The sequence below is a fragment of the Podarcis muralis genome, chromosome 4, assembly GCF_964188315.1.
Source record: "Podarcis muralis chromosome 4, rPodMur119.hap1.1, whole genome shotgun sequence".
NCBI classification, from domain to species: domain Eukaryota; kingdom Metazoa; phylum Chordata; class Lepidosauria; order Squamata; family Lacertidae; genus Podarcis; species Podarcis muralis.
Genome location: NC_135658.1, coordinates 78475006 through 78493202, shown reverse-complemented (window position 1 = coordinate 78493202; position 18197 = coordinate 78475006). Strand labels below are relative to the sequence as shown.

Sequence of the window (18197 nt, the reverse complement as noted above, 5' to 3'; positions counted from 1 at the left end):
GTGACATTAAATAACACACCAGATCAGTTAAATTTATTTTTCTTTCCCCAGTAAAAGCAAATCACTACTTTTTATTAATAAAGTATTAGGTTCAACGAATCCATATTGATTTTAAGGTCACTTTTTATTATTTTTATGCTTAAAGCACTTTAACATTTATGGCTCCCCCATATATATATATATTGTGGGGACTATAGTTTAAGGGTGCTGGGAGTTGTTAGCCAGTATAACCAATGGTCAAGGGTGTTGAGTCTTGAAATCCAACAACATCTGGAGGGCCACAGGTTTCCCACTCTTAACATGATGCATTGGGTTCCTGACCACATGTCTGGCTGAATGTGCTCAGAGTCCATTCTCACCTTCAGCTGAAGGCATGGAGGCTGAGAGCTGGTATCACATGTTCAGATGGGTTGTCTTTTCAAAGGGAAAGCAGGGTCACATGGAACATAGGGAGATGCCTTCTACAAAGCCAGACCATTGGTTCATCTATCCCAGCACTGTCTCTATAGACTTTCAGTGGCTCTCCAGGGTTTCAGGGAAGAGTCTTTTTTAATCCTTGCTGGAGCTGCCAGCAGCGATTGAACCCAGGCGCCTTCTGCATGTGGCTACATGACCAAACATCCCGAAATGCAAATTAAAAACATGTGATCCTGCTTTTTTTAAGTCAAAGAATTACTAATTACAGTTTGGATGTGTTGCCATTTGCAAATGTACAAGAGGTTCGGGTCTAGTGCTTCCTCACATCTAAAGCAGGGTTCCCCAAACGAGGGTCTCCAGCTGTTTTTGGACTACAATTCCCATCATCCCCGTCCACTGATCCTGCTAGCTAGGGATGGTGGGAGTTGTAGTCCAAAAGAACAGCTGGAGACCTGAGTTTGGGAAACTTCTGATCAAGGTGGAATCTACACATGTTCTGAAAATAAGCATCGAATTTTCTATAAGGCTCACCGCCGCCATCTAGTGCCACACTGTATATTGCACTTACAACACACTTAAAACGTTTTATTTGCAGCTGTATAGCTGAGTCTTTAGAGCCTTGTAGAAGTTTCTGCTCATGATTTACGCAAGCGCATTCCTATATGTCAGAAAGCACACAGGCCACGACAAAGAGCTTCACGTTCTCGCCCTGCTTGACTTCTAAACCTGATGTTGATTAGTAGGTTTTGCATAAGTTGCTTTCTCTCTCAGTCCCCATCTCCCTGCCCAGGAGGATTAGCCTGGAGCTGAATACTCAGCATGCCAGCAAAATCAAAGCAGCTGGTGCTTGTCTGGAACATCACTTCTTGGGGTAGGGGGGGGGAATTATCTTTGCACAGAGGGTCTCATTTCAGAGACATGTCTTGAGCTGCATTGCAAACGCAGTGGACAAATGTCTGTTGATTTAGGCAGTGATACCACCTCATGTCATGTACTCGAATGCTTGATTTAATTGCCTTTATGAGGGCAGCGGAGGAGAGACTGTTTCTAGTCAAGCAGGATAAAAAGTGGATAATGCCATTAAACGAGCAACACAAAAATTTAAAGTTAGTGATTTCATCTTGCAAAGAAAGTGATTTACTTCTCAAGCATATTTGAAGGCTACCAACCCAGTTCTGCTGTGTGGTGTGTGTGTTTTTTTCTGCCTTGTCCTTTCATTGCCTTGTCCTTTCATTGCAGTTACTACATGCTAGAAAACAGACCGCGGAATATCTATGGGATGGTTTGCTACTCCTGCTCCCTGGCACCTCCCAACACAAAAGAGTGTAAGTATTGCCACTCTGATTTCTGTTTAGTTGTATTCTGACTTAAGAGACCTCAAAACGCTGCCGGAAGTTTTCCTGAGCAATATGCCAGTTGACAAATTGAGCCTGCCTTAAAATGGAGCACACTTCAGCAGCACAGAATGGAGGAGGGCACATGAGTCAGAATAACTTAGGGACACCTTCCTGAATCTGGTTCCCTCCAGATGTTTCCAGACTACAACTCCTATAAACCTTGATCATTGGCCATGTTGGCTGCGACTGATGGGAGTTGGAGTACAGCAACATCTGGCAGGTCCCATGGGGAAAGACTGACCTAGAGTTTTCGCATGGCGGTTTTTCATTTTGCTACTATAAAAACCAATAGCTGCAGTGCAGAAGACGCCAGTAGCAAGACAAGCAGATGCACAAAACCAAGGGCAGTATTCAACTAGCAGTTTCCCATCAGCACAAGGATTTCTGTCTTCTTCCCTCCCTTCTCCTGGTGCAAACCTTCCCAAAACCTGCTCCAGATTTAGGGGGGCATGACGGGAAGTAAATTCCCAAGGTGTAAGCAGAAATCCTAGTGCTTTACTAAGCACCACTTTTGATACAACCTCAGACACCAGCTTGACACCAGCTTCCATGGAGCTTTGTATAAGCAAGACCACATCCACAGAGCTGTCCATCCTTCTCCCACCTTCTTCACAAAACTCGCTTCCCAAGGCTTAATATTGGCAATCCGTATAGCTTTTTCAATTTATTGTATCCCACTGTTCCTCCAAGGAGCTCAAGATGGTGAACGTGGTTCTTCCATGCCCCGTTTTATCCTAACCGCAACCCTGTGAGGTAGACTAGGTTGAGAGGCAGTCACTGGCCCAAGGTCACCCAGCGAGCTTTACGGCTGAGCAAGGATTTGAATGCTGGTCCTCATCCAGCACTTTAGCCACTATTCACACTGGCAATCCTTAAGGAAGAGAAACTTCCTTAATGGATCCAAACCATTCTACATATTTCAGTTTGTCGCTTTCCCAACATGAAAGGCCGACACAGGGTTATCTTCTAGCGTGGCAGCTAAAATGCACAAAGCATTTTAAAGCCTTTTAAAAGAATAATCCTATTTACTTTTTGGCATGTGGATCTAAAGGAAGGGACTGTGGTAAATAGAACATGATACACTGGAGAAAAAACTTTTTAAAAGCCAAATTATGATTTCCTAAATAGCAATGGAGTTTAATGGAAAGGCCGACAGACCTTCCGATGTCACACTGCTTGTAGGTTTCTTCACAACATTCCTATTGTATTACGTACAGGTGGTTAAAAGCACACAACCCACATTTGTGTCCTTGAATTTCAGTCATCAGCATTTTGATGCCAAAATGCAGGAATTTCCATGTGTGGCGATTTGTCCTTGAGTTCTCCTGCACAAATCTTTTTAGAGAATGTGTGAGTCATGGCTGCCCAACCTAGCTAAGTGGTCCGGGATGTAAATGATACTTGAACATTCATAGCTGAGAATGGTGAGAAAGGGAGCTTACACTTGGGTTTGTTTCTTGTTATTTACTCCTCTGAAAGCCGGCATGTTGTAGAAGGAGTTTGTTTTAAAAGGTTCTCTGTTTTATTTAGGGCGAGAATAAAAGGGGTGGGGTGGGGGAAAGCTTCATTAGAAAATGCGATCATGCAGCTTGAAAGGCTTGTTTACTGAGTCACACGGATGTTCTGTTGGCTTTTTTTTAAAAAATTCAGAACTAAGGTTTTCAGTTACAATACAAAAATTCAAATTCTTAACAATACCTAAACCACAATCCAGAAAGTCACACCAGTCATGCTATGCCATGCATGCCTACCCCAGCAAAGTTTAGGATTTGGGTAGAAAGAACTGTAAACTTTGATTCTCATTTTTCCAGTCTTTAATTTAGTTCTCTGCATTTCTGCAGCAATTTGTGAAATTTCTTTTTTAAAATCTTCATGAAAATTCCTCAGCACTTCAGTGAATACTCATTGTTACATAACAATACCTGCAAATAATCCAGAATTAAAGCTCTGTAAAGACTGTAAACACCTCTCCAGACTGGCAGGTCTTTGTGGGTATATTCTGCAACATGCCAAATAGCATCCTGAAATCCTCCCTTGAGTACACAGTGGTACCTCGGGTTACGAACTTAATTCGTTCTGGAGGTCAATTCTTAACCTGAGGTACCACTTTAGCTAATGGGGCCTCCCGCTGCTGCCGTGCCGCCACCGCTCGATTTCTGTTCTCATCCTGAGGTAAAGTTCTTAACCCGAGGTACTACTTCCGGGTTAGCGGAGTCTGTAACCCGAAGTGTTTGTAACCCGAGGTACCACTTTAAATCCTAACTGATGAAAGACAGACAAAATGGGAAGAAAGCACACAAGAGCTTTCCTAAGCAAGCCTCCAGTTCATTTGACCGCCTTAATTCACCATCTTCAAATGTCCAGAACTATCAGGCTTATGTCCACCTACTTTAAAGTCAGGAGATATATACTGCATGCCTTACTATTTCACCACTTAAAAATAACTATTTTGGTTTCAAATGAAAATGTCTCTTACAAAAGGCACATACGACATTTAAGAACTAGCCACGCTTGTCAGGTACTTTGCTCTGTTATAGGAAAAACTCATTTGAGATCGCTGAGCTATATGCTTTTCTTGGCCACGTTTCTAGCTTGTATTTTTCTTTGCCATTAGAGCATTTTATATTGTGTAATAGTTCTTCGTTTATTTTGAAAAACGCATCTTTATTTAGAGCATGCACATTTCTTTACTTCATAAGCTGCAAGACGTTTTTCACGCGCTACAAGAGAACTTAATTTCCTGTCACATTTGTCGGATGGAGCTGGGCCAAGAAAATTCTCAACTTCCTAGAACTGCAGAACAGGATCAGTCATTTTTTCATTGGGGCATGAATTTAGCCAAATAAATTCTCCCATCTCGTATGCCCAATGTTGTCTTTGCTAGAGATTCAGTGCCTTAAATGCTGATAATAAAAATCAGTGCCTTTTAAACAATCTTAAAAGCAGGCTGAAAATATATAATAAGTCTAAGGCTGCAAACCTGAAAGTCCAGTTGAAACCATTCATTTCAACGGGAGCTGCTTCTACAAAAACAAAGGAGGGGGGACACCAAGTTTAGGACTGCACTGCTGTGCCTCTTGCGATGGTGTTCAGCTGGCACATCCCTACGTTCAGAAACAAATGTGTGCCAAATGCGTTTTTCACAGCTCGGCACCATAAATCCACATTTAGGTGTTTGACATTTGAATTGTAAGCATTGGCTTTTAAATGGACGGGAAATTCATGCAAGTTAAGTAACTGTGCTGTCAGTTCACAAATGCATCAATTCATGGCTGAGATTTTACAAGCGTCACCAGGAAAATTTATGGCAAATTTGTTTTTTTATTATGATAGGTGCAGGCGTTACCTCTGGTGTGTCAGCCAGTTTCCCAATTACTTCTGGAACAAGTACCCATTCTCCTTTCCAGCATGTGCACAAAGGTAAGAAAAGCAGCCCAGTTCCCCTTTTAGCATTTTCTTGAGTTGGCTTTTGGTATGTACTCCTGGGAGGCTGGAAGACTGAGCAGCCGGGGGAGCAAGGTGCCTTCTTCCCTACAGAGATGTGTGGTTGATGTGCCGTCTCAGAAATCTGAGCTGTTTCCATTTAAACTTTTTTTTTACTCAGCCTATGGGTCTGTCAGGCTTAAAGTATGTATTTTAATTTCATTTCACGGTTTTCTCATAGATGAAGTATCATTAAAAATATTTCTTCAGCAATCAACATGCTTCAGCAGAGATGAGTTTTACAATGAACTTTGCAAATGAGGTGTATTTATTTAGATGAAAAGTTAATTTAGCTCAGGGGTAGGCAAACTAAGGCCCGGGGGCCGGATCCGGCCCAATTGCCTTCTCAATCCGGCCCGCGGACGGTCCGGGAATCAGCGTGTTTTTACATGAGTAGAATGTGTCCTTTTATTTAAAATGCATCTCTGGGTTATTTGTCGGGCATAGGAATTCATTCATCCCCCCCCCCCAAAAAAAATATAGTCTGGCCCCCCACAAGGTCTGAGGGACAGTGGACTGGCCCCCTGCTGAAAAAGTTTGCTGAGCCCTGATTTAGCTCCTTTATCTCATCAAATGAGGTTTATTTGGATTGTGGGGATTTAGTTCCTTTCAGTCATGTGACGATGTGCGCAATTTCTTTTGGTGCTAATACAGTCAGATGTGTCATTATGGGGCACAAAGTCAAGGAAATCAGGTCACCAGAAAATTGGTTGGGGGGGGGGAGTCATCTACTGATCTCGATCCAAAGACTTGGTAATGTGTGTAAGGAATTCACAGTGATCATAACTTTGTTCGCTGCAAACCAAGAGGCACTTTAGCCAACTTTAAACACAATTGCTAAGCAGGGCCAATTACTCTTGAATTGGGAACACATCCATTCAGCAAATCCAGCTCCACAAACAGAACGATTTAAGACACTAATGAATATTGGCAACTGACTGCAGTGTTTCACCTTAGCCCAGTAACTTGTATCAAGAGCGTTATTTCAAACAAGCAAGTAAACTGCAGAAAAACAAAACAAAACCAGATGATTTCGCTTTTAAATAAATGGGTTATTCACAAAAGCTAAAGAAGTACTTTGTTTATTCATTTCAAAGTAACTGGGGAAGAGAATTTTGCAGCAAATCTGTTTCTATTGAAGGTGCGAGCCTTACCTTTTCTGGAGTGTTCTAACTGGAATACTTAGATGGCTGCAAATGGACTTTACTTGCAATTACTCATCAGTGGTGGCTTGTTTTGTTTTGAAAAAAACCCAACACACCACACACTACCACTATGAAAAGGCCTGCATTGGCACATATGAAAAGTGAATTGCTTGTTTGAAAACTTTCATATTCAGTAATTAACGTAACATTTTGAAACACTCACAAACAATTTAGGGAAGGGGAATCTAGTAGTGCAAGCTTGCAAACAGTTAAATGACCATTTCCTGAACAGGCAATTTCACCTGCATGAGTGTGATCTGAGAAAGGTGCTCTGTGCCGGGGGGGGGGGGGGAGGCAGGAATAGAGGCAGTTTCAGTTTGAGTTTGAGGGCAAGGCAACCTATTTATGGCGCGTTTATCCTGATTTCCTTGCACAAAGCTGAAACGGCAGTTAGATGATATTCAGACTTTATCGAGCATTCGTTCTAATTTGTTTACAGGGAGGTTATATAACAATGACCATTCCTCTTGGTTTTGTTCCAGGGCGTTTGCACATTATCATATTAATCATTCCATTAATCCCACACTTTTCACCATCACTTTCTTAACTGCAAAAGATCCGTTGTTGTTTACATGGATACGTTGTGCTAGGGCAACAGAGAGCTTAAATGCATTTTAGCTGTGCAAACCCACATTTGCCAGATGGACTTGAATCCATCCTGCAAAATACTGGCCACTTGGAAGCACAGACACACATGCAATACTGACTCTGAATTACAAAGACTACATCTGGCATTCTACTGCATGTAAAAAACTGCAAGCTAAGTAAATGAAAATACAAGATTAGTGTTCTTCCGAGTCCAGTGGAGTTTATTTGCACATAAATGTGCCTGACATCGTAGCCTTACAGTATAGTCCTGTGCACGCCCTACTCAAAAGTGAGTTCCATGGAGTTCAATGAGACTTACTGCCAGCTTAAGTAGATACGGGACCTCAGCCCTTAATAATGGTAAAAGTGCCCCCCCCCCCCGATTATCGAGGTGGCAGGTATGAAAAGTAAAGGAAGTGTGCTTCCTGTTTCAGAAATATTTTAGAAATATTTGTGCTATCCTGTACAAATGCAATTCATAATTGGTGACTAGAGACAAACTCATATGGTTAATACTTTTAAATGCCTTTAATGGGGTTGCAGCTACAGCTCTAATAATCTGCCTCTGTGTTTTCAGGAGACCTTTCCAGTCAAGGACACCTCGCAACGGCTCTTATCATTGCCATGTCAACTATTTTCATAATGGCAATCGCTATTGTCCTGATCATCATGTTTTACATTGTGAAAACGAAAACTTCGGCTCAAGGTAACTGCCCATCGCTAAAGAGAATTCTGACTTCTGAGATTCTGTGCATAGGCATCTGCCAAGAATGGGTTTTAACAAGAGGCGTGATTTTAAATTCCAGCTTGCTGTACCAGCCATTCCGTGAAGACCGTAGAAGCCCAGGCCAATATGCAGGGAGAAAAAAAAGAAGTACAAGGTTTGAACAGTTTTTTAATTTCTGCTTTTTACACACATCAGATCCCACACGGCTTAATTTGCCCTGAGGCGATGCCCCGTGTTAATTTAAACTTTAAACTGCTCGGACTCAAATTCCATTTAGTAGAAGAATAATTGGGAAGGCCTATATGTAACCTTCTGCCTGCAATCCCTTCCCTGACTAATTTAAGACTCAGCACCACAATTCGGTGATTTGTTCCGAAACACCCATACGCAGGTGCCAGCGAGGGAATTTCGTTCACAACTGTGATCCGTTGACCGTTTCAAACCCTTTCCCTCCTTTTTTTTTAATTTGCAGAAAATGTGGTGATTTTCTCAGAGAAAGATGAGTTTGGAAAATTAACTGCAACTCCAGCGAAGGTTGTCAAGAGGTATGTGACAGAAAAACAAGCATGCTGATAGCAGGGAAGAAGCATGATTATAGTTGACAGGACATGACACTGAACTCCATACCCTCAAAAATTTCGCCAATGCAAATAGGGACGTCCTAAGGAAAAGCAGAAGGGACGCAGGTGGCGCTGTGGGTTAAACCACAGGGTCTAGGACTTGCCGATCAGAAGGTCGGCGGTTCGAATCCCCGCAATGGGGTGAGCTCCCGTTGCTCGGTCCCTGCTCCTGCCAACCTAGCAGTTCAAAAGCACGTCAAAGTTCAAGTAGATAAATAGGTACCGCTCCGGTGGGAAGGTAAACAGCGTTTCCGTGCACTGCTCTGGTTCGCCAGAAGCGGCTTAGTCATGGTGGCCACATGACCCGGAAACTGTACGCCGGCTTCCTCGGCCAATAAAGCGAGATGAGTGCTGCAACCCCAGAGCTGATCACGAGTGGACCTAATGGTCAGGGGTCCCTTTACCTTTAAGGAAAAGCGGGACATTCCAGGGTCAAATCAGAAACTGGGGTGACTTCTGTAAATCTGGGACTGTCACTTGGAGGGTCTTGCCCGGTTTATAAAGGAGTAAAAGCTCAGTGGAAATCAACAGGCAGGTCACCCTGAAGCAGGGAGCTCTCTGGCCTGAGTGCACCAGAGTTTTCCACACCTGGAATAGACAGCTGGTTTGGGGCATGTGACTATAAAAGCCTCTGGAATTAGGAAAAGCATAGAGTAGGCAAACTGAAAGATCTTATTGGTCTTTCATTTCCAGATTAGGATGCAATGGAGGGTATGAGAGAAGAGGGCTCCCCCCGACCCAAGAAGCCCTGTTGCCTCATGAAATCGCATTGCAACACTTTGCAAGAACTAGGCTGAGCCTATTCAGTAAAGACCATGCATATATATTTAAAAGATGCTGGACTCACTTCTGTTATCGTTTAGAAAAGCAACCCTTCTGTTTTTCCTCCCCCCCCCTCCAGTGAAAATGATGCTTCTTCAGAGAATGAGAGGCTTTTAAGTCGTAGTATGGACAGCGACGAAGAAGCTGCGATTGACAAGCAAGGGACGCCGGAATTGTGCTTGTTGTCCCTCGTCCATTTGGCCAGAGATAAATCTTCCACAAACAACAAATCCACTGGCGTAAGTCTCACCTGGAGTTTTAAAAAGGGCATTGGGTCAAGTGCTACTTTCCCCCGTCTGCTTGAGCAGCTAGCTAGCTGCTCTTCCATCAGGCATTGTTGGAAAGAAGAATACATAAAATATCATTAACTGTGCGGCTTAAGTTCTGTGGCACGGCCTCAGCGAGAGCCTCGATTAGATGGTGGAGAAAGACTGTGTCCAGTTTTGAATCTTACAGAGTTATTGGGATTGAAAATGAAATAGCAAACTTTAGTTCTGACTGAGCTCACATATTTCATTCATATTTTGGGTAGCTATTGAAAGGCAACCCCTGCATCTGTCTAGTCTGTCTAGCTCAGTCATCTCTACATGGATTGGTTGTCCAGGATTTCAGACATGGTTCTCTCCCGACCCTACCTGGAGATGCCAGGTATTTGAACCTGAGATCTTCTGCATAAAAAGCAGGTGTTCTGCCAGTGAACTACAGTCCCTTCCACATTGTCTCCATGTCCTGGAATGGTGCAAGCATAGGCAAACTCCAGGTGTTTGGGACTACAATTCCCATCATCCCTAGCTAACAGGACCAATGGCCAGGGATGATGGGAATTGTAGTCCCAAACATCTGGAGGGCAGGAGTTTGCCTGTGCCTGGGTTACAGCCATGTGGCTCAGGTAAAAGAGTAGCACTAAGATAAAGATAAAGGGACCCCTGACCATTAGGTCCAGTCGTGGCCGACTCTGGGGTTGCAGCACTCATCTCGCTTTACTGGCCGAGGGAGCCAGCGTACAGCTTCCGGGTCGTGTGGCCAGCATGACTAAGCCACTTCTGGTGAACCAGAGCAGCGCATGGAAATGCCGTTTACCTTCCCGCCAGAGCTGTACCTATTTATCTACTTGCACTTTGATGTGCTTTCGAACTGCTAAGTTGGCACTAAGGACCCTGCTAATCCCTCTCATATCTATGAGATGTTGCGATCTGTAAGGGGGGACCTTTATGAGAGAAACTGCAGCTGGCTGTGTTGCTGATACAGCAGTACTGTCTAAACAAGTTTGCCAAAAAGCATTTATGAAACCAGTTTTTGCTCCCAGTTCTCCTAACAAGTTTAATGGCAAAGCAGCCTCTTCACGCGACCACTAACTCTCAGATGATATAACCCTCTTTCAGGAGGTGTAGGTAGAACTGCTTGATTCACCACAGATGTTTGTGCCCTACGAATCACATGTTCTCAGGCCATGATATGCAACCGTGATATTTTATGTATTCTTCCTGCAATCTCTGGACAGTGTCTGTTCAAAGAGCAATTAAACACTGGAACATGTAAGCAGAAATGTCCAATTGATCCAAGGTAGAGGATGATCTGGTGTGAGAGTAATGCAAACTCTCCTTAAAGGGACAGTGGACACGAACGGACTCCGCATCTGTTAAGACTTTTAACTCTCCTGTCACTTCAGCAGCATACAGCATGAAAGCCTCTAGTCCGGCCATTAATTTCACAGAACTAGCTTTCCTATGGAAACTTCGCAAATATAATTGAAGACAAAAGGGAGATGTTTCTGTAGTTGGCTCAAGTCAAAGGAGGACACACTAAGACAGGATCGAGACTCAAACTTTGTATGCTTTATTATTTCTTTTTCAACGGCCCCTGCCCTCTTCTAAAAAGTACAGTGGTACCTCTGGTTACATACGCTTCAGGTTACATACGCTTCAGGTTACAGACTCCGCTAACCCAGAAATAGTGCTTCAGGTTAAGAACTTTGCTTCAGGATAAGAACAGAAATTGTGCTCTGGTGGCACGGCGGCAGCAGGAGGCCCCATTAGCTCAAGTGGTGCTTCAGGTTAAGAACAGTTTCAGGTTAAGAACGGACCTCCGGAACGAATTAAGTACTTAACCCAAGGAACCACTGTATGCAGATGTTACAAGCCTCACTAATGAATGCACATGGGGTGTGTGGCAATAGTTGTGAGATTAAGCCTATCGGCCAGGGGTGTACTGCCATTTGCCAGTACCTGGGGCAGATATGCTCCGCATGCGCACCAGCCAGAGGTGGAGTGCACTCATCCAGCACTCACTGCCAACGATGCTGGGCAAGTGCTGGAGGGTGCTCTTTAAGCTCTGCTCCACAGCTCCCATCCCTGCTAGGCAAGCACTCATGCTCCGGGCAGTGGGCAGAGGGTGCGTGATGGGGATCTCTGTAGGTGGTGTCAGTTTCGTGCATGCTCCAGATTGTGTGCCCGGGAAAACGGCCCCCTCTCCCCGACACTACGCCACTGCTACCGGCCTACCAGTGGGATGATCTTTCTTCCCATGGGGGCCACATTATGTGAGCCTTGTGTTCACACACCTTTGGCTCATGTTAAAGATTCAGCAGCCTATTAAACGATTGCAATTATGCTCGTATTAACTTTTTTTAAAACACAAATTTTGCTATCCTGCTTGTAACGTAACTAGGGAAACAGCTACATGGGGTTGGCTATGGAAGGCCCACCCTGAACTACTTGAAGACTGTATTTAGCCACACTTCTGATGTCAGTTTTCACTAGACAATGCCGGGGAAAAATAAGCACGTCTCCACATCTATAAATGCTAAAAGTGGGCTTTACCATTCCTGCAAAGACCCCACCACCGCCACCAATGAAATTCATAGGAATTGGTGTTCCAAATCCCATTCTTTATAGGGAATTGTGGAATACACACACCTCCTCCCCCTCTGCTCATCAAACATCTGAGGATGAAGGTCCACTTTAAAATAAAAATAATCTTTTATTTTCTTTAGATACAAAGCCGGCGGAAAAAGATACTTGATCTGTATGCCAACGTATGCAGCGTTGCAGAAGGTGAGTGAAAAGAAAACACATTAATTTATAGCCACATTATTTGCTACATAGCTACAAGATGGCTAATATGTCACAGGCAATAGATTCAGATAAACCCAACTCTGGAGCTGAGGTAATTTTGGAAGCAATCTGTCTGAACGGCAGAATAAAATATCACCCAGTGCTATAGTTAAGACTAGTGCTTTAGACTGAATTCCTATACACTTTTACCTGCGAGAAATCCCACTCAAGTCAATCAAGCTTTGAAAAGACGTATGTAGGTCCCACTGCATGACAAAAAGCGTTGCTCGATTACTACTTTTTTTCTTTTAAAGCCCACTTTGATTGCAAGATTCTTTAAGAACACAAGCCATAGCAAGATATTTATGGTCTGTGAGAATAAACCTACAGCCACATAAGCATTTTTCTTTCCAGAAGCATTTGCATCTGTTCCACCCCCACCCCTGCCTTTCCTTTTTACCTCAGAAGATTCTCTTGTTTTTGACCTCAGGATAAGATGGGGAGAGTGGTAGGCCTCACCTCACCAGGAATTTCACCCTTTCCTTGAAATATGTGTTGGCCCTGAGGTGACAATAATATATTTTTTTTTAAAAAAAGAGGTTCTCTTTGTTGGGGGTTCCAGTGCTCATCAATGGACACTTTTTGCTTTTAATGAAAACTGGAAGTTTCAACCTCTTCTGTAGGCAGTGCCAGATTTATGTATAAGCTAAACAAGCTATAGCTTAGGGCCCCACTCTCTTGGGGGCCCCACAAAAAATTAAAGGAAAAAACTATTAATTGTATTTCAGTTCAACAATTATTTTGATAAAATACATATTTTGTTATGCGCAAATGGCTTTAGATACCTATTAGATCCATGAATTACCATATAGCATATAGTATTCAACACAAAAAACAGCAACAATTTGTTGTTGACAAACGACAGCTGGACATATAAAGGGACCCATTACCTTCTGTAGCTTAGGGCCTCATCAAACCTAAATCTGGCCCAGCCTGTAGGCATAAGACCTCCCAATAAAATTTTTCAGTCTCACATGAAGGTTGGCTGTCAGCTTATGCCAGGAAGATGGGGAAAGGAAACAGCAGCAAAACAAGGAAGGGGAATGTTCTGGATTAATTGATCTCGACAATTCTATGATCCGATGAAAAGCATTGCGAGTATACGTTAATGCTAATAAAGTAATATTCTGAATATGGAGAAGCTATGGCCCTCTAAATGTTGTTGGGCTACAACTCCCATCATCTCTGACCGTGGGCCAAGCTGGCTGGGGCTGATGGAAGTTGGAGTCCATCACCTTCTGGAAGGCCACAGCTTCCTCAGCCCTGCCCGGAAGCGGCACTACATGTCAAACATGGAGAAGAGAGCTCAGTAAACGTGACCCTCTAAACTTTCTTTTTAGGCCTCAGTCCCACAGAGCTCCCGTTCGACTGTCTGGAGAAGACCAGCAGGATGCTCAGCTCCACGTACAACACCGAAAAAGCCATTGTGAAGACCTGGCGCCACCTCGCCGAGAGCTTTGGACTGAAGCGTGACGAAATAGGTGGCATGACCGACGGCATGCAGCTCTTTGACCGCATCAGCACAGCAGGCTACAGCATTCCAGAACTGCTAACAAAACTAGTGCAGATTGAGAGGCTAGATGCCGTGGAGTCCCTTTGCGCGGATATCTTGGAGTGGGCCCAAGAGATACCTAAACCTGATCCGGTGGTGGCCTCGTGACATGTCTTTCAGTCGCCTTCATTTCAAAACAATTTATGTGGATACGGATTCCAAGAGCAATGGAACTCATTATGAAATGGAATCTGAAAAAGCATGGACGGCCTTCAGATCTCAGTAGCATTTTCCGTTGTTCCAACTATAAAATGAGCCAAGGATTATTACTGGTTCATCATAAAAGAAATGAAAAAAGCACAGGCTGAAGACTTCTTGAATGAGGCTGACTTGGCCTGTGAAGAGGATATTGCTGTTCACTTCAGACTCCTTTTACAAGCAGAGATACAGATCAGCCTGCCAGTATCATTGCAGGCTCTGAAGAAATCTGATGCAATCGCTATGGTTTAATTTTGACTTAGTCTTCCGCAATTAGTAACTACTATCAGATATAGTGTTGCCTGATACAGATAATGCGAATGTCAGTTCTATTTCATCTAGCGTTTAACCAAATGTCAGTTACCTCTCAAATAACATTAAGGATTAACCAATTTATTTATTTATTTTTTAAAAAATCACATGTGTGAGACTTTATTGACGTAAATTAGTTGGATTATGTGTGCTGAAATTAGACCAAGTAGATGGCAATAGTCCAGTTAATTCAAAATTTCAGCGTATGTTGAAGTCTTGGTGCATGTGGTTCACACAGACATTTCAGAAATATTGTCACATATACTAATGGAAATATATGCCAATTATAAAATTAGCAGAATTTATTTATGAATATGCTCATACACATACATTAAGTACAAATATTATTTCAACCATCTTTTATGCTACAGAAGGGAAAAAAAATAGACCTAAGCATAGAAGTATATGGTGACATTTATTCTATCTTCATGATGGGCGTAAAGCCGAATAAACATTTTGATTGATTGATTCTATCTTCAACTAGATCACAACCGAGGTAGGAAATATTAATGCCTCAGTCAATGCTGTTCATTTATTTGTTCAAGTCATCTTTAGATTTAATGAAATTCTTTACCATCGCAACCCGTTTAGAGAGGGTATTTTGAAATGCTACTTCTGTATTGGCTACAACCGTTATGATTTCAAGGCACTGGCTAATCAGATCGATACTGATGGACAGGTTTCTCTGAAAGACCACAGTCTGGTTCATTTTCATGGTTTGTCATTACAAGAATGAGTCTGTGTGAGCCTCATTGCTTCTGCTCCCCCTCCCCTGCCCCAAGGCATGAAGAGACTGAAATCTCTTGCTTTTGAACTAACCACAGTTCATTGTTCTGCCTGAACTCTGGGACTTATTGTTCATTCTAACCTCGATGAATGCAAACCAGAATATCAAACTCTGATTTGGTGCTGGTTTGTTTTAATGACCTGTGTACCTTGAATTCAGATAGATGTAGCAATGAACTTTGGTTACTCTAAAAATAGGTGATTTATCTCTTTCTGCAATTGGAGAAAGGAGAAGAAGATGGAATAGGGAGCACATGATGAGCCACTGTTTGTCATTGAAGTGGGTCAACATGTTTGCTGTTACCAGAATTTCCCAGTATGTGTCAATGTGCAGGGGAATTTTGAACATGTATTTGAGTGTGCCCTCAGTTCATATGGGGCAATGGCGAGATCCAACAGTGTGACCAGTGCTCAACATGAACTAAAAGCATTGGAGAATGTATTTCGGAATCCTTTGGGATTCTATTGCAGATGTCTGAAGCTTCTCAGAAGAGGTCAGTGTGAACCGTATTAATGTGATAATTAAATAACTACTTACAAAAGTTAGGGTGAGGTGTGGTCTCACCATTGAAATTACCCCATTCAATGTAATAGATGTTTAAAATAAGCAATATGGTTTTTTCCTCTCATTTGAAAAGTAGAAAAGAAACAATACATTTCTAAAGATCAATACATTTTAAAAAAAAATGGCTTTATGAAATGATCACAAGAACTACCTAATGTTGCTGGCAGACTGTCCATGAGCAGGTAGTTTGGGCTAGGGCTCAGATGAGGGCTATCTCCTCTCAAGGAAATCCTTACTTTTCTTGGCATGGGGCTCCTCGTGAACTCATAATTACAGAGTCCAGGAGCCAGGGGCAGTTTAATTAGCAAGTTTATTAATTTATCGTTCAGTTCTCCACAAAGTGCTGTGTTGACAGATTTCAGTAAGTTATTATTATTATTAAAGGAAACACCATGTCTTAAAAAGCAATGTTTTTTTAATTACAAGTTGCATGACTGAGCAAAAGCGATATAAAACGATAACTCATATTCTTTAAAATTATAACCACCCCTGCCCCCTGCCTCTTCAGCTGCAAACAAATGGCAGTCGAAAGACTCCACTCTAATGGGTTCAATGTGATGAATATTTAATATTGTCATTTAGTTTTCCCATGTGTGGTACCCAATTTGTTAGCCTGTGAGCTTTGGATTTCTAACTATATTTTACTATCTCCAAAATGTCCTTTTCCCTCTGAATAATGATGAAGAATACCTTGTGTAATTAATTTGCAAATGCATACTTTGATTATAGTTCATTCCTTCCTGCCCAGTGCAGCTCCCTGTAGCTTTTAGACATTCTACCACATAAAGAGAAGCCGCACACACCCACAACTATCAGCTTGAGTCAGTAGCTCTGAAACGATGCAACATGGTCTAGATCAGACATCTGCAATAGAATCCTAAAGGATTCTGAAATACATTCTCCAGTGCTGTCTTAGTTCATGTTGAGCACTGGTCAGACTGTTGGATCTCGCCATTTCCCCATGTTTTTAGACTACAGTTCCCATCATCCCTGACTAGCTAGCTAGAGTCCTGCTAGCTAGGGATGATGGGAGTTCTAGTCCAAAAACAGCTGGGGACCCAAGTTAAGGAAACACTGGTCTGGAGTCTAGTGCACAGGTTTAGCTTTCAATTGTAAAGCTCAGAGGAACGCTATTATTTTACAACTTAGAAAAGTAGTCTTGCTTTGGTTATTCTTCCACCTACTTCACAAAAAAGTACAGTAATTATTTCCCACCTCCCTCAAAGCTTTGGGAACAATAGGGCCTTGTGCAGTCCCAGCGTGAACACAGGCCTGGTTCAGATTATTTCATTTTGCATACAAAAATTGTTTTCTTGTATTAAACCCCTAAATAAAAGAGTTGGGGGGAAACGAAGACAAATTCTGCACTTCTGCCAAAATGTTTCTATTGTAGCAATTTTGTATATATAACTTATTATTGTTGTACATTATGCAAAAAATAAATAAGGTATTAAGATAAAGCAATGCTACATGTGTGGTGATATTTTTTTTTAAAAAAAGGTTATACAGTTTACTTTTTATATTCACATCACTTCTCACCTTCTCCTCCAGGGCTATTAACCAGTTTCAAACTCCTATATTTAAGGACCAGGATCCAAAGTTAATTAAGGCATGCCCAGAGACTGTGCACTAGTCCCATGGGGTGGTGGTTCTTCTTCTTTTTTAACTAACCTAACCTAAACTTTCCCTCTTGAACAGCAAATCCTTCTAAAATCCACCAGAGAAGTGCTCTGAGGGCCTTCCTCTCTGCAGAAATTCACCACCTCAGAGCAGTACTGTATTCTGTTTCCTCCTTTCTTCCATCACTGCAACATGGGCAGTGCTAACATGGGCATATTGTTGCTAACCAATGCTGACAGCCCTTCCCATTTTTAATTTTGTTCATGTTTTTCATGATTCTTAGTGCTGGATCTATTTACCACATGAACATAATAAAACAGGCCGACAATGTTCTGTTGCCCCCGATGTTGCTGCCCTGAATCCTGGATGAAGATTTGTGCTGCCAGTAACAGTATCCAGGCATTGGGTACCAGTTTACTTAAGCAAACTTAAGGGTTTGCTTCTAGGGGGTCGGAAGCACAACAGCAGACCGACAACCTCCACTTATAAACATTTTAAAAGGTAAAGGTACCCCTGCCCGTACAGGCCAGTCTTGACAGAATCTAGGGTTGTACGCCCATCTCACTTAAGAGGCCAGGGGCCAGCGCTGTCCAGAGACACTTCCAGGTCACGTGGCCAGCGTGACAAAGCTGCATCTGGCGAGCCAGCGCAGCACATGGAAACGCTGTTTACCTTCCCACCAGTAAGCGGTCCCTATTTATCTACTTGCACCCGAGGGTGCTTTCGAACTGCTAGGTTGGCAGGCGCTGGGACCGAGCAACGGGAGCGCACCCCGCCGCGGGGATTCGAACC

The 18197-nt window shown here is 42.7% G+C and overlaps 1 protein-coding gene across 2 annotated transcripts in view; it reads left to right on the top strand.

Annotated features, from left to right (window-relative positions):
* EDAR (ectodysplasin A receptor) overlaps positions 1 to 17249 on the top strand; it is an 81989-nt gene extending 64740 nt beyond the window's left edge. For both annotated transcript variants that reach the window (XM_028728004.2, XM_077927637.1), the window contains exons 5-12: positions 1657 to 1742; positions 5148 to 5234; positions 7668 to 7796; positions 7897 to 7971; positions 8290 to 8362; positions 9339 to 9498; positions 12252 to 12312; positions 13713 to 17249. In XM_028728004.2, coding sequence (XP_028583837.1) covers positions 1657 to 1742; positions 5148 to 5234; positions 7668 to 7796; positions 7897 to 7971; positions 8290 to 8362; positions 9339 to 9498; positions 12252 to 12312; positions 13713 to 14032 — 991 coding nt within the window. In that variant the 3' untranslated portion in view covers positions 14033 to 17249. The remainder of the gene's footprint in view (positions 1 to 1656; positions 1743 to 5147; positions 5235 to 7667; positions 7797 to 7896; positions 7972 to 8289; positions 8363 to 9338; positions 9499 to 12251; positions 12313 to 13712) is intronic.
* Positions 17250 to 18197: the final 948 nt, after the last annotated feature.